The sequence below is a fragment of the Ischnura elegans genome, chromosome 5 (genome assembly GCF_921293095.1).
Source record: "Ischnura elegans chromosome 5, ioIscEleg1.1, whole genome shotgun sequence".
NCBI lineage: Eukaryota > Metazoa > Arthropoda > Insecta > Odonata > Coenagrionidae > Ischnura > Ischnura elegans.
The window spans coordinates 21,330,301-21,356,636 of record NC_060250.1 but is presented as its reverse complement, the minus strand read 5'-3'; the positions used below and the strand labels follow the sequence as shown (position 1 = coordinate 21,356,636).

General features: G+C 38.8%; 1 protein-coding gene across 1 annotated transcript; it reads right to left on the bottom strand.

The window, feature by feature from the left end:
- Positions 1-20,763: 20,763 nt before the first annotated feature.
- LOC124158571 (ras-related protein Ral-a) lies at positions 20,764-26,307 on the bottom strand. Its single transcript, XM_046533727.1, has 7 exons — positions 25,760-26,307; positions 25,484-25,596; positions 25,279-25,400; positions 24,997-25,083; positions 24,739-24,913; positions 21,994-22,110; positions 20,764-21,757 (listed from the first exon to the last, which is right to left on the bottom strand). Exons 2-6 carry the CDS (start codon positions 25,586-25,588, stop codon positions 21,994-21,996), a joined length of 606 nt encoding a protein of 201 aa, XP_046389683.1. The 5' UTR covers positions 25,589-25,596; positions 25,760-26,307; the 3' UTR covers positions 20,764-21,757.
- Between the last annotated feature and the right edge of the window lie 29 nt (positions 26,308-26,336).

Below are 26,336 nucleotides of genomic sequence, written 5' to 3'. Positions count from 1 at the left end.
CGATTACAGGGGCAAATGAAATCCTATGTAATCACTGTTCTATCGATGTTGTTAGCGATACAAATTTTGGTGTATAACCGCTCCCATTTCACATTCCTTGCGTCTACTCAGATTTTTATAACGTAAATGGCACAAAACATGAGCGCTTCCGAGTCTGTATCGTCGGATATTTCCTTTTAAAAAGGCCAGCTCGACTCAAAGAAGTCATTCAATCGTCCGCCATGATGGAAACAGGGTAGCTGGCCGTGGCGTCTCACCGATCCCGTAGCCGCAGTACCTACGTCGCCGCCCGTAGGCGGATTTAGGGGGGGGGGGGGGACCCGGGGGCACGTGTCCCCTCCCCCCCCCCCCCCAGACTCTTAAAAAATAGACAAAATCTTTGATACGGTTATCATTACGTTCGTTATTTCTTGTGTATTACGGAACCTGAATCATTTAATGCCATCTTAATAACTTTCATATTTAAATAAAGATAATGTTTCATACAATAATAGTAGTATTTTGTTTTTAAGAGAAGATCGTTTGCCTGTCAGATCATTGTGCCCCCCCCCCCCCCCCCCCCCTGAGGAAACAAATCCTGGATCCGCCCGTCACCGCCCGGTGTCCAGTCGCACTAATAGATCGACTCGAGCTTTGGGTGGTGAGAGCGTACGGGACGGTGCGACCCCGGCGCGGCGGCGGAGTTTTGCCACGTGCGGTGAGAAGTTCCCAATTGTCCCCCGAGCAGCTTCACTTGCGAATTAATGAAAAGGGTGTTTATAGTTTCTGCCGTTCATCTAATTCATAGTCAGTCAAGGTTCTTTAAATTTAATATCCTTTCTTCTTCTTCTTCGTTAAAACTTTCGCGGGTGCTCGTCATGTTGAATTAAAACTTTTGGGCTATGTCGCCGCGTCAGATTTTGGGTGGCCCCAACGTTTCCCGACCGATGCTGGTCGCTTTCTCAAGGGAATCTGAAGAGGTGGGATTTAAAATTGGTATATATAGGTATACGTGTCAGGTGGTGGGGGGAGGGGAGTGAGAGTTTGGAGGAGTAGGTTGTCGATTGTTTTTGCCGATTACGGGTTGCCAAGTACGGCTGATTTTAAGGCCAGTGTCTCTGTTAAAGTTGTTTTTCTCCTCTTTAGATATTTCTATTGCTTCTCTTACGAGTCTCTGTTTAAAGCCTTTCACTCTCGCCACAATTTTTGCTTCCTTAAGGTCGATTGTGTGGCCCAGCGCTGCGTGTGCAGCATTCACACGCAGCGCTGGGCCACACAATCGACCTTAAGGAAGCAAAAATTGTGGCGAGAGTGAAAGGCTTTAAACAGAGACTCGTAAGAGAAGCAATAGAAATATCTAAAGAGGAGAAAAACAACTTTAACAGAGACACTGGCCTTAAAATCAGCCGTACTTGGCAACCCGTAATCGGCAAAAACAATCGACAACCTACTCCTCCAAACTCTCACTCCCCTCCCCCCACCACCTGACACGTATACCTATATATACCAATTTTAAATCCCACCTCTTCAGATTCCCTTGAGAAAGCGACCAGCATCGGTCGGGAAACGTTGGGGCCACCCAAAATCTGACGCGGCGACATAGCCCAAAAGTTTTAATTCAACATTTCTTCTTCTTGGTCTTCGTCTCCTCCTTACCACTTCCGCCGTGAGGCTTTTTATATTGGCAAGTAACGCGACCACCATAAAATGACCTCCAAGCGTACAGGGGTAAGTGTGCAGTAGTTAACTAATGTAGATGGTTGGCTGTAATGCATCGCTTATTATCAGTAATTGGCCATTACTTTATTCGTGCAACCCTTGAGCCATCCTCATTACGATAACGAAGAAAACCAGTGGAATGCGCAGATCAGAAGCATTCAGATAAGAAACTCCGATTCATCGTTCCGATAAAGGCTAATAGGTTTCGAGGATTTTCCAACGATGACGATAATGGATAAAAAAAGTTAATATGGGTATTAGTCAATTACATTTTTCGTACCTATGTAGCAGCAGCATAGGCATGCGTGCACGTGGTTCCAGTGGTGCGCTGGCACCACATAATGGCTAGAACTTAAAATAGGCTCTTTCGCTAATTTTTTTGTACAGGCGATAATTAAAGAGCATGAAAAATAAATTCTATTTTTCGTTCTTCATTCGTCGCTCACTTATCGATATGTTTCTGGCGAAACCGACGCGACGGTCTTAGCCGGTCATGCCGAGAGGATTAACGCTTCTCAACGACTCTTCTCTTTCTCGAATCGTCCTCAGATGGTTCGTAGCTATTTGGGCATTTCCATGAAAATGTCAACTTTTTCTCTCAAATAGGGTAGTTTCCTTCATCAAAGAAAACGAAAGGCATTGATTGCGATTCGTTACCCACCATTACTGTATTCATAATATACAAATTATTTCATTTTAGAAATACAGGTTTAGACGAATGGCAATGGTCCATTTTTATCCTCATTTGAAAAGGGCCAGATTGGCGCCCATGCGATGCCACTCCACGTGACGTCACAGGGACCTAGTTTCTATACGAGAAGATAGGAATTATACATCGTCTGAGGTTACCAATGCATGCATGAGGCGCAGAGCTCAGGGAAACATGTCTTAATAATCACTTATTAAAACTGGCTAAGGTCGGAAAGTTTTCTTCATTTGATAAGGTATTAATAATCCTTATTTAAGCCAAGCGCTACCAGCTAGCATGGTACTCTGCTACCTGATAGCACCCTGCGTCGTATCAGCGCTCAGAGCCTCGCCCCAAGGTCACCTCACTTGCGGCAGCGGAAAGCAGGACGACGTCACGCGGAGGTTTCCCGGCATTCGTACTTACCCGTCGCATTTTCGCGCGCTTGAAAATTTTCACTTTTCATTTAATCGCGAAAAATATACATCGTCATTTAAAAATCTAAAAGCGTGAAATACGTACTCCAGGAGTAATAATCTTTCGATTTAGGCAATTAAAAAAAATAGGAAACCACCCTATTAAAATTTAGGCTGGAAATATTTTATCTTGATAAATCAACAGCTAAATGATTGAATTTTATGAAATCAGTATTTGAAACATTATTCAGAGCCTTGTTAAAAGGTTTCAAATTATACTTCGATTTACAGAGTTTTGAAGATGTTAGAAATCATTACACTTAGTAGGTTGACCTGGCAGTAATCCCGTCACATCTTCATTTTTGACATATTTAATAGGTATTTCGATAATTAATTTTGTTTCTGTAAATGAACATCACCTTCATAAATGGTTTTTGAGCATGCCCAGTTAGAAGTTATGAAATTTCTTTGTAATTTACAATTTTATCGAAATATCCTATTGCATAGTTTTCCCTAAAGGTAATTCCGTCAGAAATGGAATTGCCCATTTACACTAATGTGACCGATTCCTTTCCCACTCACCTTTTCTCTCTGGCAGAATTAACCAACTGGAACTCTAATGACACCACAAACTCATGAAAAGTGAGCGGCAGTTGTCGCTGTTTTTATTTAAAAATTACGAGAGAATGGTTTTATGAGGAAGAATTTTTTTCGTGTTAACTTATCATTCCTTTCCATCTACCTAATTACTTAAATGATCAATTTGATTTCGGGTCTGAGTGAACGATTCAAATTTAAATGATCGAGGAATTCGTGGTGATAGTATGGTCGTTTTCAGTTTTTCTTGAGTGTTCAACTGCCCGTATACCAATGAAAAGATCTTTTTTTAACGTGCCACCTCTGCTCATAGATAACCCACGTTTAAAATTCACTCTAGCAGGCTGACTGGCGGAAGGATTCGAAAGTCATTTCAATCCCACGAGACTACGCCCATTTTACTGTCATATTTAATAATTTAATAATTACTTATATACTTGTCGCCCCCGGGTATAATTTATGTGCCAGAGATAATATTTGTTTTATTCTGGACTGCCTCTCTGTACAGGGGTACCAGTCTCCTTTCCTCTTCCCTGTCTTTCCTCCCTCAATATTCAGCGGAATGACGCACTGCGACCCACCCAACCCCCACCTCCTCTCTTTGTCAACTCTGCTTAGGCGTTTGCTATTTTAGTTCCAACTTACTTATAATTGCCATAGTCCCCCCCAAAATCCAAACCGTATGGCTTTCTCAATTTTTTTTTTTTGCTGTGATTCCATTCATAGGCGCCAGTTTGATTTTATTTTATAATGTATCCGTCATGTAAAAGCTAGACCGTCGATCCAAAGAATGGAATTCTCAATAGAGATATCACAGAAACCTGTTCATGACATATTTGTCTCTTTTATTATTATTTTATCTCTCAGGCATGAGAATAAGGATATTAAGTTCGTATTCTCTTGCGTGATGATTAAGCTCCGGCTCGTAAAAGCGAGAGAAATAGATAATTCTCCAAAGGGAAGAGACGCATGTTAGTTCTGAGCTCCTTTCTGTGGTGGTTTAAGTGAGGTGCTTTCGGAAGATTTTGCGCCCTTTTCCCCTCATGTGTTTCTTTTTCTCCTGCGTCATGGTGATGGTGCATCTGTTGGTTCCCGCCCTTCGCTGCGACATCTTCTTCTTCGTCTCTCCTTCCCCCGCTCTTCGACCACCTACTATCGACTTTTCCTGCGCTCCATCTTTTCCTCCTCTCCCTCTCCGCCATTTATTTCCCTTTTCCGTCCTTTCCGTCGTATACTTAGCCACCCTTACTTACGCCCTCAATAAATGTTTCAGCGGAGGCTTTCTCGGGGTCGTTTGGATGAAAGCTTCACACTCTTTTTATGCGTCGTTGCTCAATTTCTCGCTTGGAATTTCCGCTGGCATCTGAGCAAGCTTACTCAGGTTTGGAAAAGTGCATGCAAGTATCTCGAGCGTATTGCGTTTTTGTGGAGGGACGAGGCGATGATGCGGATATAAGGATGGAAGATATTACGAGTTGTTGTAAAAGAATTAAAAGAACTGCGTTAACCCTTTCCAACCCAGAGTTACTTCTGGGTGAAATTAAAATTCAAAACTTCTCATTTTAAAAATGTGAAAATTTTTACTCGAACATTATTATTGTGGCAGCTACATATATTTCGCCATTGAACTTTACATAAAAAAGAACGGATAGTTTAAATATTTCCTGAATAGAGATGAAAATATAGGTTTACATTTTTGATGTTACTAAGAAGGAACATTCGGTCATAATGGGTTACTGTATTCAAAGGCGCCTTTTGTATTTTTTTAATGCAACCGACATTTAATATTTTGCTCGTTTATCCGAAATATATATTTAGCGTGAGGGATGTATCGCCGACGAACTGTGAAAAATTGAATTTCAGGAATAAGTATCAACAAGATAGCGAACCACGGTGGCTTCATCAGACTTCATAGGAAGTATATCCATTCTGATAAATCATATATCTACGAAGCGGCGCGACACGTGACAGGGAACCACGTAATACTTTGACGTATCAGCCTTGTATCGTTCGTTATTCCACGTAAGCATGGTATTTAATATTTATAATTAATTCTGTTTTTACGCTCTGTGTTAGGGGTGCACATTCCACCAATCACTTAGGAAGGTTTGAACCCCTTGACCTCCTCCCCTCGCTAGCTGCAGCCTTGAGAGAAACATAGGAGCAGACTTCCTTGTAATTACATAAATTACACATAAGTACCTACAATTTTGTATTCGGTATTCCTCATTGTTGATGTACATATGTCTGATACCGGTTTCAGTTTATTTTTCCAAACGGTGAATATGTGTAAATTACATCCATTAAAGTCTCAGGGAAAAATATTTGCTTTGCAACTGCTTTGGAACCCTTTTCCGTCTTCCAAGTCGACACTGTCTTCCTAGTCCAAGAAATGAGCGGAGCGTAACGACGACAATGGGAACGAGGAAAGACTAGGAAGTACCTTCGCTTACGGCTAAGTTCGAATATGTAGTGTGACATACCCTAGAGCACTGACTATACACCATTTTGGAATGAAGGTACTGTCGAACTTTAATCCTCTGTGGTCGCCTGGCATAGATTCTCTAAGCAGATAATCGATGGCTAAGTTCTAACAACACGTATCTCAAAAATAGAAACTTTTCAGGAGAGCAAAAGAAACAATTTATATTTGTGATTGTACACTGAAATTAAAAACCAAAAATTCATAAAACCGAAAAATAAGCATAAATTTACAAACAAAGAGTTGCTTTTTGCTTGAATTTCATTTTTTTTATGTCATTACACTTTGTTTAAGATACCTGTCTCAAACCGGGAAATTTTTGAGATACGTGTTGTTAGAACTTAGCCATCGTAAAGCATAAATTCCAAGGCAACTCCAGAAACCATCTTGAACTGCTACAAAGCAGTTTGTATGGAGCACAAATGAGTTCCAAAACGGGTGAACGACTGGTACCAGTGGGGTTGCTAGGAATTACCTTCGGGGGGTGGCAAAATCAGGGGGGGATTTTTTAAAACAAGGTAAAACAGGTTTTAACCACTGTGCACTCAACGATTGGAAGTTTTTGCTGATTCCTCATATAGGTGTCTTATTCTGTCTATTGTAGGTACGAAATCATATTTTTGGATGTCTGCTATTTCAGTTCTAAATTGACGGTCTGAAAAGTATTGCGAAATGGAAAATCACAAAAAATGCCACGGTAAATTATACTTTTCTTCGACCTGAAAACGTATAGTGGAATTCCGGCGAAACTGTCAACAGCCACTGACAAACAGTGCGGTGAAAACCTGGAAGATGGAGAGATCCGCGAATCAAGAACGCCACAGACGACTGGGAGACAACATTATACCCTTCTGGTAGACGCTGATGCCAAAAGGTGTCTTCGCGATTTGTGTGAGATGTTTAGGAGAGGAGCATCTGCGATGTATGTATAGTATTGGTAAAAGTACTTAGAAAAATTTACTGGGCTCAATTGCAGTTACTTCGTAAAAAGTAATCAGTTACGAGTACATATTACTGATTTTAAAAAGTAATAGGTAAAATTAGAGTTACAATTACTTCTTGTAATATTGTCCACTGTAGAGGCCACCTGGTAACTGTCGAATAGTGCAGTAAAATGTGGAATAATTTAGTCATAGAAGTTGCTAAAGGTGCAATTTCACTTGCGATACATTCAATTGAAAAAACACAAGGAATGTCATATTTTGTATCCATCATAAATAGCCTGCAACGCCAAGGTAGCTCAACCTAAACAAGGAAATAATGGTACTCGGGGATTCGAAGTTATTTGCAGGCCAAGGTGAAATCGGTAAAGTAATCTTCGATAACGAGCAAGTAACGATTACAACGAAAGTAACTATTCCTCATTCACCGTAAGGAGTATTACATTTCGTAAAAAAACTAATCGTTACAAATACAAATTACGGCAAAATTGATCTTTAGAAGTAATTCGATTACTTATACTCGATTAATAACCAACACTTTATGTGTATGGCTACGATTTTGCATATTAGTCAATAGGGTAGTGTCTACGCACAAATCGAGAGCTTCAGCAATATCTATAATGCAAAAATAAAGTCGCAAACGTTAGGCTGCGGGAGAGACGGAGGTGTGTGAGCAGTGGAAGAGGAGCTTTAAACGGAGGGATTCTGATAGACTCTGAAGCATCGAGGAAGCATTAATCTCGCGAAACCACATGGCCTGATTTAGAAGAGCCCCCCGATGGGCGGGACGAGGAATGTGGGGGAGCGATGATTGAGAGGATGCGGGGGAGTCCCTTCCGCTGTTTCGCCGTGTTGTGTGCTCGCAGACAGTGGCGAAGCAAAAGCAACCCCAGTGGTCTCCTTCAAGGTCTTAAATATCCAAATCGAACGGAAAAAGTTGACTACAACTTAGTCTCTAATTAGGCTTGTAAAATAATTAGCGAATTATTACATTGGTTTGGTAGTCACCCTTCAACAAATAATCTTTCGGCGATATATATTCTCAAGTTTTACTCAGCATCTCTCTTAGAGATGCTTCTGGGAGAAATTGAATTAAATTTCAAGACTGCTTATTTTAAAAAAATAAGAAAAAACGTTTCTATTCAGTCATAATTATTGTGGCAGCAACGTATTTCGCCTTTAAACTTTGCAGCACAAAAGAACGCGAAGTTTAAATCTTTCCTGAATAGAGCAGCAAATGTGTACATTTTTGGTGTAACTTAGAAGCAATATTGGGTTATAATGGGTGTCTTACTCTGTCCCATTTGAAAAACATTAGCTGTCAGAATTCCATTCCTATTAAACTATTTAGGGTATACTTAGGGTAAACTTCAAAATTTAGGGTATACTTTCCGGTCCGTGATGATTTTACTCACAAATGTGCTATATAATCAGGCAGCGTCTCAAGGACCGAGAGTATAACTTGATATTATACCAACATTGCATTCTTCTAATTCGAGCATTTTTCATAAAATCTAACCTGAAAAATCACAGGGCCATATTATTGACGGAGATATACGCTATGTGGTTTTCCCAGTTTTCTGCAGTTCCCATGGGGAACATGGAGTATTCGCTCCTTAGGCTCCAAGATTGTTTGAATCCTCCAAATTAATGTTTCTCGTTCATCTGAACGGGTTTAAAACCCCATCGTCGCCAGCGTTTCGAAAAGCGCGATGCCCATTGCCTTCAGGGCATTCTGATGTAGGGACCGAACGCCCGGGCCTACATACGATTGCCCATCCGGTTTGACCCTGGGCGATAGTATGCAGGGTGGGGAAAAATTTTGTCACAAAATTTTAACCTTGGATAGCTGTTGCCTGTAGGAATCAAAGTTACAACTGATTTTTTCGGTCTAAAACGCACTATTTTTAAACTACTTCGAGTCAATTGGCCGCGAATTTGCCTTGTTGCCGGATGCTCTGGACTACTCATGACTTCGAATGCTTTGCCTGCCGGACATCGCGATGTATCCAAGACATCCGGCAACAGGGCAAACTCGCTGCCAATGGGAGCGCTTGGGTCAAAGTTTCTGTAGTTTGAAATCGGATGCGTTTTCGACATCATTGGAAATTTTGGTTCCTGCTGGTGTCAACTCTGCAGGATTTCGTGTCACAATTTTTCACCGCCATGCATAAGCCCGGTTGTTCGGTCCCCGCGTCAGGCTGGCCTGTGTACGATGAGCAACGCACTCTTCGGAACATTGGCGACGATGGAGTGTTTAACCCGAGCGGAAGCCCGAGAAACATTCCGTGCTCCTAGATTATCCTCCAGCTGCGCCACTGATGGTGGCCAGTATTGTTCGGTTTCAAGGTCCCAAGTTTGGGAGAGTGAAATGTAAGAGAGGGATAGCCTTGAGGGACAGCATCACTACCGCTCAACCGGTCGTATTTTGTCCCTTTTTATTGTGACGAATCACTTGCTCCAAACGCACGCTATCATCCTATCATCAAGGCTATTGCGAGCAAGAAGGGATCTGGGGGTTCTTCTCCCCCCTCCCCCCTCGGTCCCCGTCTCAGGAAATAATGCTCTGGAGAAGTCGCAAGTTTTCCCCCGCCGAAAAGTACCCCTTCTCCTCAAGGAAAAAAACAAAATAGTTTTTTTTACACGGCCTTATCTATCATAGACGAAATGATAATAATATAATAATCAGCTTATTGTTAGTGATGTTTCTTAGATTTTTCATTACTAAGCAATATGTGCGAACTTCACCTTGAAATTGACAGCAGTGATTGATTGATCCATGCACATCCGAAAAATTAGTCTGTCTGTGAAAAATACTTTTATAGCTTCAGCCACTCACTTGAAAATTAATTACCTTTTCATCACTCGGAAAATCAGCTTAGTTCTATCAGAAGATTTTTTAGAAGTGAGTGTAGAAAAGGCTGATAGGTGATTAAGGAATTGGCACTTACGCTTTATTCTCCGAGAGATGAAAAGCTTATGTTTTACTTTTTAGCGCATGTTGTACTGTTTTAGGAAAAAAAAAATTTATTATTATCTTTTCATTTTATTTTTATTTTCTTCTTTTTAGATAAATGCAATTGTGAATTTTAATTATTTTTTTTAAATCCATTTTAATATTACTTTAATGATTTCATTTTATAGAAGTGAGCCCTTTAAGTCTACCAAAAACTTCCTCGTATAAAGTGCGAAATAACAAAGCCTAAAACAATGGAAGACTCGGTAAGTCAACTTGTAAATAACTTTTGAAAATATAAGGAAAGCAATCGACTCATCTATGATTCAAACCAGTGACGTAATTAGGAATACGCTTTGGGGGGGATGGGATGACTTGGAGTGGCTACCCTCCGCCAGGCAACAGGGGGTCCGGGAAAGTTTTTGAAAAATGACATGCCTGGAATTACATATTACGTCATTTTGGCTCTAAAAATTTAACTTTATGCAAATGCAGTTAGTGTATGTTAAAAATAGACAATGGCTTTAGATTTCTCTTGAGGGTTTGGGGGGGTCTATCCCCTCACCCCCCCCCCCCCCCCCATAGTCACGCCACTGATTCGAACCTGTAATCTTCTAATCTCAAGGTAGACGCGCTAACCATTTCTCCAGTTGACTTCCGCTAAAGTTATGAAGAAATAAATCATTAATACTTACCTCGAAGCTGAGCGATTAATAGAAATTATAATTGTCGAAAAAGGTGGCGGATACAGCCTCTGCAGATCAAGGAATATTTTAAGAATGCATTTTCATCTGGTTCTGATCTGTACTGAAAATCTCAAGCCGGTTCCGACAATGGGAAGCGGTTTAAAAATCAATTATGAGATTCCATCGATGAAACAGGCAAACAGACGAAGCATGAGTACACTTGAAAATTTCGAGACGACGCGTCGCGATGCGACCGGGGCACTTGACTCATATCCCTCCTGTGATCGAGGGAATGTGGATGCTAACGGTGGCAGAGTAGGTACTGGGTAGACTGGGGGGCGCCCCCAGTCTACTCCGTGATTACTGTTAAAATTGAAAGGATATAATCTTTAAGGTTTCTATTAAAAGAAAGTTTTATTGCACTAGTTTAGCAAACATTTTTTAAATATAATTGATGATTATCTAAATTCCGCTCGCCTACACTTGTCAAATCTCAGTGTCAGACGTATTTTCGCTGATAGGTGTTGCCCACAATCAAGCCGTCGCAGAACACAATCAACCGATCCCCCGCCAGAACGACCGTAAATCGCTTCTGGATGCTAACTGGATGTTATCATAGCCGTTCTCTATGCGGCACCGGGATTAGGTACTAGACCAAGGGCGTACCCAGGATCATAACCAGGGGGCAAGCCATAGTCTAGGGGGGGGCAAGCCATAATCTAGGAGGGGGCAAGCCAAGTTGTGACATTTTAGCATGGAAAAGGTGAATTAAACCAATATTTAAAGAAAATTATGACAGCGCTTTATTAGTTTATGATATTATTTCCTCGAAAAAAAATAGTTTTATTTCAGTTACATATATTATACTAATACATATCATTTTCCGTGGGTTTAAAGAAAATTTTTTGAATACTTTCGTTTCAATTCAGTACTAATTTTGCTTAAAGACTTTTCCGATTTTTGCTTCTAGGGGGGGCAGCTGCCCCTCGCTGGGTACGCCCATGTACTAGACCTCATCGAGAATAGGTACTCTCCTAAACAGAGAGGAAAAAAGCAAGATACACATAACTTGGATAAATAAAAAAAGATTTAACGATTTTTTTACGTAAAACTACAATAATATAGCCGTATTGAAATATGAAATACCAGTAGTGGGAAATAAAATAGTATTTTCGTATGGAATTGGCCCTTAAATATTTTTGTAATATTTCAATTTATTTGAATGGATTTAAATGTAACCGTTAACACGCTTACAAATAATTTGCTTCAATTTTTTATATCTAGATAAATAGCTTAATTTTGTGTACCGCATGTTATCAAAGACAAAACTCGTGAGGGCCGCTCGTAGTAGACCTCGTTACCCTCGCGCGAAAAGCTTGAACACGCAAGAGATTGGAGACGGGGAGGAATGGAGCCACCTTCATGAATAACGTTTCACGGAACCATGAGGCGTGGAAATCGGTGAGAAGCGGAAGAATTAAATAGGAGTGGAATGCGACAGCCTCACAATAGCATTGGAAATTATTATGTTGAGTTTGACATTATTTTTTAATAAACGGTCGATAATAGTTTTATTGACTCAGGCGAAACTTTAATCGAATGTTCTTAATTTGACGTTTAATTGAAAATGCATTCAAAAAACAAAGTGTGTCATTATTTTTGTCTATTTAATTTTAAAAATTCTTATTCTGTCGTTGAAAAAAAACGAAGTTTTAGAATCGGTCTTCAATTGAAACTTGGCTTTGTAATCTGAATATGTAAGCGAATCAGAGGCTGTTGTCGCAAGAAAACATTAGGTGGGTAGGGGCGGGACGAAAGTCCAATTGCTCCCTCCCCGGACTAATCTAATGTTTGCTGTCTCCTAAATAATAGGGTAGTTTCCTTCATCAAAGAAAACGAAAGGCATTGATTGCGATTCGTTACCCACCATTAGTGTATTCATAATACACAAATTATTTGGTTTTTGAAATACCGGTTTAGACGAATGGCAAGGGTCAAATTTTATCCTCATTTGAAAAAGGCCAGATTGGCGCCCATGCGATTCCACTCCGCATGACGTCACAGGGACCTAGTTTCTACACGAGAGGATAGGAGTTATACATCGTCTGAGGTTACCAATGCATGCATGAGGCACAGAGCTCAGGGAAACATGTCTTAATAATCACCTATTAAAACTGGCTAAGTTCGGAAAGTTTTCTTCGTTTGATAAGGTATTAATAAACCTTTTTTAAGCTAAGCGCTACCAGCTAGCATGGTACTCTGTTACCTGATAGCACCCTGCGTCGTATCAGCGCTCAGAGCCTCGCCTCAAGGTCACCTCACCGGGCGGGAGGGGGAACCAGAAATACGACGTTCGGAGATATTTCCCGGCATTCACACTTAAGCGTCGCATTTTCGCGCGCTTGAAAATTTTCACTTTTCATTTAATCGCGAAAAATAGATGTTGTCATTTAAAAATCTAAAAGCGTGAAATACGTACTCCAGGAGTAATAATCTTTCGATTAAAGCAATAAAAAATAATAGGAAACCACCCTATTCTTGCTAATAGGGATTCTCGCCATTAACGAGGAGTTGTGTAATCAGTAATCGGACACCAGACGTCGGGGTTCACTCTAACCCGGACGAAAGGCGACAAGGAGGTTATGGATCAAGAGCCGCCTTCACACCACAAAAGAATTCTCTTCGCGTTTGTATCTTTCCTCGCCCCTCCCACTCACACTCTCACTCTTATCGCCATCTCAGCCCCTCCCTACAGGTTCATTCGCATTCTCCCACGCTGACGTGAGCCGGCGCGGCAGTGTGGGATCTTCCGGGCGCGCCTGTTCTCTGTCCCGAGGCGATAACTGGCTATAGCCATTCGTGGAACTGATTATCTCTCGCTCTTCGTAAAAATATTGTATCCCGACAGTTTTTACTCGTTGGCTGAGCAATTTTTATGCGATGTTATTTCCTCTTCGACGCAGGTTTCTGAGAAATATTGCTAACAAAAAGCCGAGTCTCAAGTCAAATGGTAGGTCTATTTTATACCGTGCCTCTATGTTATATCGTGTATTCTGCGTTCGTCGATTGGACAGATAAAAGCTATCACGACCTATTTTCTAGCATTGATTGGTAAGATTAGTATCAGAATTCCTTGAATTCAGTTTTTAAAAAATAGGATAACTTCTGATAACCATTACTTTACTCGCTAAAAATACACTAGCCATTTTTCGCATTACCTTTCTTTTAGGTTAAGATTTTATGTAAAGTTTTTCCATCGGGTGAAACGTAAACCCAAAGCTTACTATTAAGGATGTTGGGGGGAAACCTGTTACTTTATATAATAAATCCCGTTGCTGAATCCTAATCTACGGCGTTTATTTACTTTGTCGTCCTCCGCGGAAACTGCTCTCTGCATCACAAAACGACGCGACATGACAAAATGCTCATTATATCTTTGTTGCTTGTATAACTATGGGCGTACCATTATGGGGCAGTTGCCCCTCCCCCTCCCAGAAGCAAAATTAAATTTAGTTCAAAGAAATTTTTGAAAAAAAATTCTTTAAATCCAAGAAAAATTATATTAGTTTAAAACGTGCAGTTTAAAAAAATATGTTTTCCGACCAAATAATTTAAAAAAATAATAAATCGCTGTTATAATTTTTTGAAATTTTGGTTTCCATAACCTTTTCTGTTACAAACTGACAAACCTCGGCTAGCCCCCTCTAGTTTTGATGCTGGGTACGCACTTGTGTGTATAATAGGGAGGTTTCCTTTTTTTTTAATTGCCTAAATCGAAAGATACGTACGTGAAATACGTGAAGCGTGAAATACGTACTCCTGGAGTACGTATTTCACGCTTTTAGATTTTTAAATGACGATATCTATTTTTCGCGATTAAATGAAAAGTGAAAAATTTCAAGCGCGCGAAAATGCGACGGGTAAGTACGAATGCCGGGAAATATCTCCGAACGTCGTATTTCTGGTTCCCCCTCCCGCCCGGTGAGGTGACCTTGAGGCGAGGCTCTGAGCGCTGATACGACGCAGGGTGCTATCAGGTAACAGAGTACCATGCTAGCTGGTAGCGCTTGGCTTAAATAAGGATTATTAACACCTTATCAAACGAGGAAAACTTTCCGACCTTAGCCAGTTTTAATAGGTGATTCTTGAGACATGTTTCCCTGAGCTCTGTGCCTCATGCATTTGTAACCTCAGATGATGTAAAACTCCCATCTACTCGTATAGAAACTAGGTCCCTGTGACGTCACGTGGGGTGGCATCGCATGGGCGCCAATCTGGCCTTTTTCAAATGAGGATAAAATTGACCCTTGCCATTCGTCTCAACCGGTATTTCTAAAACCAAATAATTTGTATATTATGAATACACTAATGATGGGTAACGAATCGCAATCAATGCCTTTCGTTTTCTTTGATGAAGGAAACTACCCTATTTGGCAAATTCCAGTCTCACTGCATTCTTTCAACTAATAGACATCCATAGGATAGAATTTCGACCGGCGGATGAAAGACCTTCAGCATTCTTTTAGCGATAGTCCAACTGATAAATTGCGACAAACGGGATCGAGTGTTGTACTCGCTGCACTCAAGGTCGAGCTCAGAGCCCCATTTAACCCTTTTAGTGCGGCGGGCCGATGTGTCAGCTTTTGCCGCTGGGGCGAAAAGTGCGGCGGGCCGATATATCGGCTCTTGTGGACAATGACCGCAGCGGAGAAAGCAAGGATAGAGGCCTTCGAAATGTGGTGCTACAGAAGAATGATGAAAATCAAATGGATCGACCGAGTTAGTAACGAGGAAGTCCTAAGAAGAGTAGGAGAGAAGAGAAGCCTCATGAAAACCTTAATATGAAGACGGAACAACCTTGTAGGCCACATCTTGAGACATGATGGCCTGATGAAGACAATCGTCGAAGGACAGGTGGAAGCAAGAATGGAAAAGGAAGACCTCGAACAAAATATATGGGACAAGTAAAGAGAGATGTGAAAGAGAAGAAATACGTAGGTGTGAAAAGATTAGCTGATAGGAGAATAGAGTGGAGAGCTGCGTCAAACCAATCCTAGTATTGTTGACCAATGATGATGATGACGTAGTACATTATTTTAATTTGCTATAACATATGACATTGATATATTTAATTACAGTAATCGTAAAAACATTTCGTAATATTAACCAGTTTAACCTCAATAATAAAAAACCGCTTATGGATATGTAGTAAAATAGCTTTGTATTGTTTTTTTTCCAAGTTGCTACATTTTATGAAAATCCCCAACGCATTTCTCGCCAGTACCCCAGGAAGAAGGACAGCATTAAACGTATATGGAGTCGGCTACGTTAAGGTGCTTGGAAGCTCTCGTTTAAGGTCAAGGCCTAAAGATAGAATAGTATGGGTCTCATATCCCACCGTATCACAAACGAGAACAAAATAAAATTAGTATGAGTTCATTGCGTTTTCTAATTAATATGTCCCTATAAGTTGTTTTAAACCACTACGTTTTCACCTCCACTTGTAACGGAGATGAAGATCATCTATTGAATGCCAAGCTAAGAGGGTATGAAGGAGGCTAACCTTCAGATTTTCCATCAGCCAATCTCACTTGTGTGACCTCAGGCATCTACATATTGTTGGTCTTTCCCTCTAATTTATGTCAATATTCTAAAAAATGATTCTTAGCTCTCTGGCGCCTCCCTGTGATCAATCATTCATTCTGACTGCTATTTCCTGTCTATATTTTCTTGTTTCCAATCTATACTCCCTGACTTCATGTCCATTTCTCCCATCTTGCTTTAGCCCCCTTTCACTACTTTATTTTACCTTCCATGGGTTTTCCTTATTATTTCCTTTGCCGGCGCATCTACTTTTTTTTAGTTTGAATAAAAACCTATACCACTGCAATGCAATTGGTTCATAATCTACCACCAGAGTCCTTGAGATCCCCTTATACTTGTCTACTACCTTCTTAGGCGTATCCATTAATTACGCGAGGCTTTTAGGGAGGGAGGGGGTCAAGTCGATTCTCATTCACTCTCATGTGGAGGAGAGGAGGGGAGAGATAAGCCTGGCAAGTATCACGTAATTTTTTTTGCTACGTGTGCAATGGCGTACCCAGGATCAAAAATAGAGGGGGGATAAACCGTGGTCGTTCAAGTTGTAATATTTTAGCACATATAAGGTTAATGAAACCAAAATTTTAAGAAAATTATCACGGAAATTTATTGGCTTTATAATTATTTGCTTGAAAAAAAAATGATTTTTATTTTAGTTCCTTTTTTTAAACTTGTATCATTTTTCTTAAAAAAATTTGTTCACAACTTCAATTTTGAACTAAACTTATTTTCGCTTCTATGGGGCGCACCTGCCCCCTCATGCCTGCTGGATACACCCATGTATGTGTGAACTATGAGTAGGCTGCAATATTTTCAATCTTAAATACTGGTCTTGTTTAATCATAAATGAAAATAATTAAACAATTTCTTTAATCAATCCAACACAATGAAGTACGGATAAACATATTCACACTGAAAATATGCATTTTGAACAATCTAGAGATTAGAGGGAGAGGGAGGGGGTGACGAGCCAAATCTCATGATTTATCACTAAATGGGGAGGAGGAGCCAAAAATCTCCTCACTTCTCACTAATGGATGCCCCTGTGCCCAGTGAAAGAAGTCTTGAAGGCGAAAGTATCTCTGAATGAAGTCAAATTTAATGCGTTAAATTCTTGATGATTTTTTTTGTGATTTACTTCATGACTCACTCCAGCAACAGGAGTGGTATTCATATGTGTATTTATAAAATGTTCCTTGATGTTATGCAACATGTGTTCCCTGAGATGATGAGAGGTACATCTCATCATCTCAGGGATTTTGGGAGTGTATTCTCAGAGGAAATTATATCTGTACTTGAAATATGTATGGAATGGATGAAATGATAATTTGCTTTTGAAAATTGGTTAATGATAACTATTTTTACATCTCCCTAGGAATTTTGGTCAGGCAGTCTGCCTTTCTCTCTTTAAAATTCATCCCTGGGTGTATAAGCCATTACCAACCTAATACAAGTTGAATTGGCCCAGGGATGCCGACTTACAGAAAATATTGGGGGGCCCAAACCGGGGATCTTGCCCCGGCAAATTTTGTATGTAGTGAGTTTTCAGTTTTTTAAGCATTTAAGAAGTCATATGATCAACATTAGAACCCTGACAACTCGAATCTTGATATCTGGACACTCCGGGGAAAATCATCAAGCCTGGCACATTTTTTCCTCACACCTATAGAGAATTTTTGAGGGAGCTCGGACCCCCTCGGGCCCCATGGAGTTGGCACATCTGATTTGGCCAAAAACCAGCTCAAAATGTTAAGTAACGAAAGAGGAAAGGGTACCCTAAAATGTACCAAAGTAAGAGGGAATTTACGATGTTTATTTCTAATTGTAAGTAAGGGGCATAATTAACTTTTATTATTTCTGACATTTTATTGAAAACTATGAGATCAAATATCTTCATTTTCAATAATAATGATACAATTTGAGAGGAAGATACTCAGGAGTAACATGTGGAATATTTCACCCTGTACTTACCAGATCAAGAATAAGGGAGGAGGAGAGTTTTCATGAGAGGAGCCTTTCACTTGATTGAAGAAAGCTGTTGGTGGATGACAGTACTCCTTTTCAAAGGGCTTCCCAGTGGGTGGTGGGATGGAGGAGGCAACTTGATGCTATGGAGGGAGGGTGGTTACCCCTTTTGCTGTGTATGACTACAAGGTACAAACTAATACAATGAATGTAAGGACATGACGTGTCTATCCTTCCATATTTTCTTAGGTTTTCGCATTTCCAAGTATGTATCTTGAGATTTTTGGCTTAGGTGACCCCAAAAACCTGTTAAGAGTTGAATCACTAGTGAAGTCTATGATTGAAATTATTCCTGTCAGTTTGTGACAAGCATGATTCCCTATTGTAATACATATAAAGCTTCTTCATTTGTTAAAAGATGTTATATGCATACAAAATCGGTTGAGTAAAGTTATAAAAGTGAAATTTACAGTTTTTCATGTCAACACTTATGTTGGATTGCATTTCTGCTTCCCTGAATGTAAGGAATTTAAAAAAATGTGGACCAATAACGATTCCTCGCCTACCGCACCAAAGGTCATGGGTTCGAGTCCTGCCTGGTTAGGTTGCCCCTTCCAGAACATGGGTGTGTGCGATCCTTTGTTGTTGATTGGTTGAACTCCTGATGTAAAGGCCACCTTGTGCTGTTTTCAGGGGTAATTGAGATAAATAAAAAAATTAAAATATTAAGCAATACTTCACAATAATTAAATAAACATTAAAAAATTGTTGACTAATAAAAATGATGTTTTCCTAATTTAAAGAGAATTTAAAAGAACTGTTGGCACAATAAGTGCACCACACTATTGAAATTAATTGTAGGGACCTCATTAGTAAAAGTTTCTTCTCTCTTTCGTGACAATATTTGCTCATCCTTGGATTAGATGCATACTAGAGACGAGAAGGATTGGGATTAGAATACATTGTGGTAGGGACCAAAGAGTGAGACTTCCCTTTTGACATGACTTGATAGGATTGTCTACACTCATAATATACATCCTCTTGGTAGCAATGCTAGGTTTTTCTCCTTCCGTGGTGAAAGTAGTTGCCCTTGAGCAAACTCTCCAGGTGAAAATTTGATAAATACATACCAATTGTTACTAAAGAAAAAAATAATTTTGTGGTTTTCATTCCCAAATTTGTCAACAGTGCTTGTATATGGTGCTTTATACCCTTCACAATTTCCATTAGCTCTTTTAATTGATAAGAAATCAGCTGAGATAACGCCCGCCACAGAGTTGAATCAATTATTGCAAATTTCTACTTCAGAAAATGCATTTAAATTATTTAAATACATTGTATCGTAACATGCATAGAGAAGACATTGAAAAACAAGAGCATATTAAAGTCGTTATGTCATATGGTGAGTCCTAAAGTGTCTTTCATCAAACAATGCTGGATGGAAAATTGTCAGATGATATTCAGGAAATGTAAAAAATGCCATTCATTTCTATTTTATCATAATCCTTGTATCACTTAATTTTGACTTTCTGGCAGAAAAGTGTATTTGCAACTACAGCAGGCCAGGTGTTCTCCAATTCTTACAACAAAAACTGCCCTTACACTTCAAAGGCATACCTAGCTTTACTCTGGTGATTATCATTTGGTCATTTATAATAAACCATCTCAGTAAAAGCTGCCTCAAGTAGCCACCATTGGAATACATGGTTACTGAAAGGAGGGGGAAATTAGTAGGATTTGTGGAAAAATGTATTAGAAATGGGATCACTCACCATTTCTTCTACTGTATATTATGATGGAGTTTGAAAATGAATGACACACAGTTTAGTAATTTTCAGTTTCATTACATAGCCTACTTGTAATTTTCACAAAAAATTATAGTTTTTACCCATAAGTAGATACAGCATGATGAAGCAATCTCATATAAAACAGGTCTCTGCTTTTCCTTGGCCTCATGGAGTTAACATTATTTTTCACACTCTTATAAGTGATTACTTCCCTCATTTTGGGATTTTTCTTTCTCAGTAAGTAAATTAACAGAAGTTGACTTGCATCCCCATGGGATGAAAAGTGATGAGCAACTTTCGGGTTTTCAGAATTTCTAACTTATGAGATAATGGATGAATGGGGAAGATATTTTTTCATCTAAACTTGCTATCACCCTTCCGCCTGCCAAATTCTTTTCACGAACTGCAATTTCGGGTTTGAGCTAAAGACCCCATTGGGGCATTCAAATTTTTCACAACATTGATGGAAAATTAACTAAAAATAGATTATCTACTAGTATTTCTTCAAGATTTATCTACATCAACTAATAGTTTTTTCCCAAGTTTCAGTAGGAAAGAAGGTAAAAAATAAATTGATGTAAAAGGGAACAATACCAAAACTTTATAGATGATATCAGATTTTTATTTGTGATGTATGTACAATAATACATTCAATATTTTCTTATAGAAGCAAAATTAAAAACAATCATTGCTTAAAATTTAAGGCAGTGTGATTAGGTCTCTTTTCAGAAATCAGGCTTCCATACCACAGGGAACAGTGACCATGCAGCATTAAAAGGCAAGGTCTCATCCATTACCCACACTGCATTACAAGTGAAGGAGCCCTCATGACCACTTAACCCTTCTAGATGGAAGTATAATCTAATTCTTACCTTAGATAAATGTGGAAAAACATCTGCTGTAGCACTATTTATAAATTCATCAAAAACATTCATAAAAACTGTGGTATGAATGTAGCGTACTTTATTCCACAATATAGCATGACAAATATTTATATATAATATAGTACATGGATAATCACAATAAAGAACCACAAATACAATGCCGAATTAGCTTTTTTAGTTCAGGAGGCTTGAAGCTACTTCCAATTGCAAATTTGATATAAATATATAACATGGCTCCAAAATTACACTTGCACAAAGTAAATAAATAAAACTTTACAACAGAAATTAGGGCATTCCATAATGCTTCCAGAATGGCACTCATTCCTTAGGCAATAGAAACACAATATAGCTGAGTTATAAAAAAATCCTTGAGAACCATAGAGGAGTATTCCCATTTGCATTAAAAAGACTTCACCAATATTTAGTTTTATTTGGTGCTCCAACCTAAAAAACCTTGGCACCTATCACAATCACAACTATGTATGTACCATGAGTAAAAAATTGTGCCATTATCTTCCTATACACCATTCCACAAAAAGGCTTCTTCACAGATTCTTTTCCTCTATTTTGGCTTCTTCAGTTAGTAATGCCTCAGCAACAAATATAATCTCATTCATACTGGGGGAAGGATATTTTGTTTCTCACATTGGCTGAAAAAACTGCAGGCATTTGAAGGAAATAGGAAAATAAATGTAAATATTCTACAACCCAAACCCAAACTTCATGCACAATAGAAAATATACATAAGAACACAAGTATTTTTCGTTGGTTACAAGATGATGAGATTCCAACCCATTGTAGTAGAGTGAAACTAACAATTTCTTCAGTTTCCATTCTTTCTTGCTTCTACATCTGGAATATGTGACTTCTGCTTCAAAAAGGAGTCATTTCCAACACATTCATTTCAGACATACAATTCCATTTTGAACATCACATGTTCTCGAGACTTATTCACCGGGGATATGTTAATTTTTCGCATTTATGCAGTTGTGATTGCATGGCAATTCAATTTAGCGTGAAGACTGGAGTTTGATCTTATCAAAGTTTGAAGATAATCTGAAAACAATTACTTAAGCACTAACTCTTCATACTGGTTAAATAATAAATGTATTTATTCATCAACAGAAAACATAACTATAATAATTGGCGCATGAACAATAATAGTGCATAAGCTATGAAGTGTGCAACTAATAAGGTATGCTAGACAACACATTTGCCAATGTTAATTAAACTATAAAGAAAAATGCCGCAGAAATATTTTGAGCCAACAATTAAACAAGAATTCCTCTGACCTAGAGAATGACACACTTCAACTTCTTCCTCTTGCCTTTGTCTTTCCCTCTTCCATTGCTTGTCTTGTTGTCTTCTATTTTTTGAGATCGAATTTCCCTCATTAAATCAAAAAAAACCTGAAACAATTTTTTTGCTTTATTAGTTCTTCAGCACTTCATTCTTCGATAATTTGTACAAAAAATACATTAAACAATGCCCAACACTCATGTATTAACCAATAAATTGATATTATAAATATTTAAATATTACATGAATTATTAATTTCTACGACAATAAAAATAGCAGAAAAATGTTTTGTCACTAGGATAATATAGCAAAGATCACAATTCAGCAGCTCAAGTGAAGAAGGGTCCAAATGAACTCAACCAAGGTAAACATAAAATACTTAAGCAGTTCACTTTTTCCATATCACTCTCACTATCTCAGATGATAATATAATTAAAAGCAATTAGTTGTTTGGGCAACATTATCACATGAAGGATAAAATCTGCCTTGAACAGCAATAGAGCTCTGATTTTTCAAAGCATATTTCTACTTCAGCTTTTGATAACACATCTTAGAGGTTTTCACTTTGTTTGAACTCGGTTTTCGGAGTACGTGAAATATTATGGCAGGTTTCTTTGGGGTTTCAAGTGCACATGTGTTATGCCCCTGCACCATTTTTAAACCAGAGAAACTTTGAGCCAAGCACTTTGATTGGCAGCAAGTTTGCTCTGCTGCTGGATGCCTTGGATACATTGCCATCTCCGGCAGGCAAAGCGTTCGACGTCATGAGTAGTCCAGAGCATTTGGCAACAGGTCAAACTCATGGCCAATCAAAGTACTCGGTTTAAAGTTTCTGTAGTCTTAAATTGTGCATTTTCAACCTAAACATAATCAGTAATTTTGGTCACTACTGGCATAAGCTACCTAGTTTTTAAATTTCATGGCACAATACCCTGAATAGCTGCAGCCCTCAAAGAACCAAGTTAGAATTTTGCTTTGCTTCACATTCCATTCTTTAGGCCATTTTACATGGTACACGGAATTGCACAATCTGACGTACGTGCGAAGGAGCCATCAAAATTGCGTCGTGTAAAGCGGTGAATTGCTAGAACACAAGCGAGAATGCGTGGACGTAAGATGGCAAAATAGCCCCTGTTCTAATTTTGTTCATGCATTTGCACAATTCCACGCCATTTTAGAAATTAATGCAGCTCTAACCTACGCAATTCCGTGCCCCGTGTAAAACGGCCTTTTGAAAAAGTAAAGACAATCCACCTACTATATCTTATGCTTTCTTGAATAAAAAATACACCACTAACAGATGAAAATGAGTGATACATCAACATCCATGAATTGCACATCCTTTCTTCCACGTGCATCATTTGCGGAAAAGATAAGGAATACATAGTAACAATTAGGATGGTATTACACAATTCAGAAAGTGACAGTTCTGTTGTGAATGCTGAGAGAGCAAATAGAAACATAAAACCTAGTATTAAAACTTGTGAGAAATCATTAAACCAACACAGCGCAGGCAAAAACCAGACTGAAACTTTTCTTAGCTGTCTGTTATCAAGGGTAGGGCCTCTTCATGAAGCCTATGTCACCAAAAATTTAGTGGAAAAAAAAGAAATATTGGGGTTTCCCTCACATAATCCTAAATTAAGTAAATTTAAATTGAGATATACGGCAATCCTAATATTGTGTCTATAAGCTACTTCCAGTTGTTAAAGCAAAAAAGAAATCATTACTTATTTCATGCTATATTATGCTATCCATCAATCATGCCAAGAAGTCCCTAGGTTAAGGGAGAATAGTAATAAATAAAGACTAGGTAAAAATGTGACATTACAGAGAATTAATGCCTAATTTCTTACCCTGATGTCCTAATTTTTAGGGATGAACATAAATATGGCAACTCCAGGTAGTATGGATGGATGAAGGAACCCATATAAGTATGCATGTCTGGATGTAGACAGGATTGAGTGTACATATATATGAAATTATGAAATACCAGAGAACCATTATTTACTGCTTCTGAGCTGGACAGGAATAGTAATAATGTTGTCTTTCCAAAGTACTGTAGGCAACTAGTGACTGCGTATGCAGTCACAAGCATTGGCACAACTTTTTTTTTGCACTAATGATTTTTCCAGGTTTTCCAAAAATGGTTTGGCCACAATGGGGAGATCCAGGTTCAAATCCTGATTAAGTCAAATGATTTTTAATGGCAAACCTCCCCATTGCTTTTATGCTGTCTTCATTCACAAGTGAACATAGGACTATCAAGGAAGTGCTCTCTTAAAATTTACTTGCTTGAACAAACACATGCATCCCATTACCTATGATAGAGAATCTGATTTCAAGTCCAGATGCCTCAACCACTTGGCTACGACTAAGTGACAACCAAGACTTTCCAACAGTAAGAAAGTTATTAATCAATATATATTTATCATTCTCAAATCCTCCTGCCCAAGTAGAGCTGCCTATCATCGTCTCACAGCATTATATTGGCCATTTGCAGTCAGTGGTTCAAAAATGGCTTTTTATAACCTTCAAAGTAGTCCAATTCGTCAAGTGTCTCACCTGTCCTACACAATCGAAGATGGAAAGTGAAAGGCAAAACATGTGCTCCACAACCCTAGACCGCCTACATGCAAGTAAAATCTGATGAAAGCATACTTTCTTTCGAAGACCTGAATTAAACAAATGCTATGAATACAGAGCCAGGACTTAGAATCTTTTGCTGTCATAAATACCTTGTCAACATTTTCCCGTGTCTTGGCAGAGGTTTCAACATAAGGCACTGACCATTGGCGGGCTCTGGCTTGGGCTTCCTGAACTGACACCTTACGTTTATCCTCCAAATCACTTTTATTTCCCACCAAGAGGAATGGAATGTTTTCATCATTTTTCACACGAAGTATCTGCTCCCTGTAAATTAAGCACAGTAAGCTAGGCATGGATTCACAAGTACTTATGCCAAGCTATAATAACAGCTTGTATCATTTCCTCACCTGAATTCTTGAGTTGCCTGGAAGCTGTCATCTTCAGTTATGGAAAATACACAAAGAAATCCCTCACCACTCCTGAAATAGTTATCCCTGCAAAAAAATGAACATTCGCATATCAATGATATTTCCATTATTGAACGATGATTTAATTGAAATTTATGTTTAAAAAATATGAGTCATACATCAAATCAGGGCACTGTTACGAACTAAAAATTGTTGAAATGGTTAATCACTTGTGTCATTAACTTAAATTTCATTCATAATATAGATTAAAAGAACTGTAACCTGATTGCAGCATAATCTTCTTGCCCTGCAGTATCTAGTATATCAATTTGGACCTCCTCTCCATCGAGAACAACCTTTTTTCTGTAGGAATCGGCCTTAGTGGGTTCATAATCTTCCACAAACTAAAAAACGAATAAACAAATTATGAATAAAATGAAGGTGGAATACAAATTGCACCGTTCCTGAAATGCGACAGTGAACCCACCTCGTCATACATAAACTGCAGAGTAAGAGCCGATTTACCCACGCCTCCACTACCAACCATAATAACTTTGTGAACCCCGGGCAGGGGAACTGGTTTCTTAGACATGGTAATATCTACAATATATCGTTATTACAACACAAATGTTAAGTTCATAATAAACTTCACCTCTAAGTCGAGCAAAATAAAATGGAAAAACACAAATAGTAACTAAATGGTACGAATTTTCACCAGTAACCAAAAAAGTTAATATTAAACATGCTATGCTAAATAATTTACCCGTGTGATGACCTCAACTGACGGAAATTTAATAAAACGGTATTCACGTAACAATGAAGCACTTCCTCAATGGATCTCACGTGCTGCCAGTGTCAAGTAACACACACTAATGACAGAATTCAGAATTTACACAGCTTCATTTAAAACTTTCGCTCACACTATAAACACCTCATTTATGAATCAGGATTCTGTCAGTGGTGACTTCATTTGAGGCGTAGCCATCACAGCCACTGAACAACACTAATGAAGCACCAATACTTCAACTTAATTCCTTTTTTATACAGGCTGCTTATAGAATAATATAAATTTTTCCACACACGATAACAAAATACATACTACGAAGCCTAAACGAGAAATCAGCAATAATCACGAGCACTTTCTTCGTTAAATATCGATGTCCTCAGATCAACGATGGCTACAGAATTAAAGACAAATATCCATTGTGAATATCGAGGAAATGAACACAAATAATACTGAACTTTACAATCAAGCTAGTACTTCCTTAAAAAGTAGCTTGGGAGTAGCTTACGAGGCTTGCGAGCAATCAACACCGCAAGCTTTATTTTTTCGGGTGAGC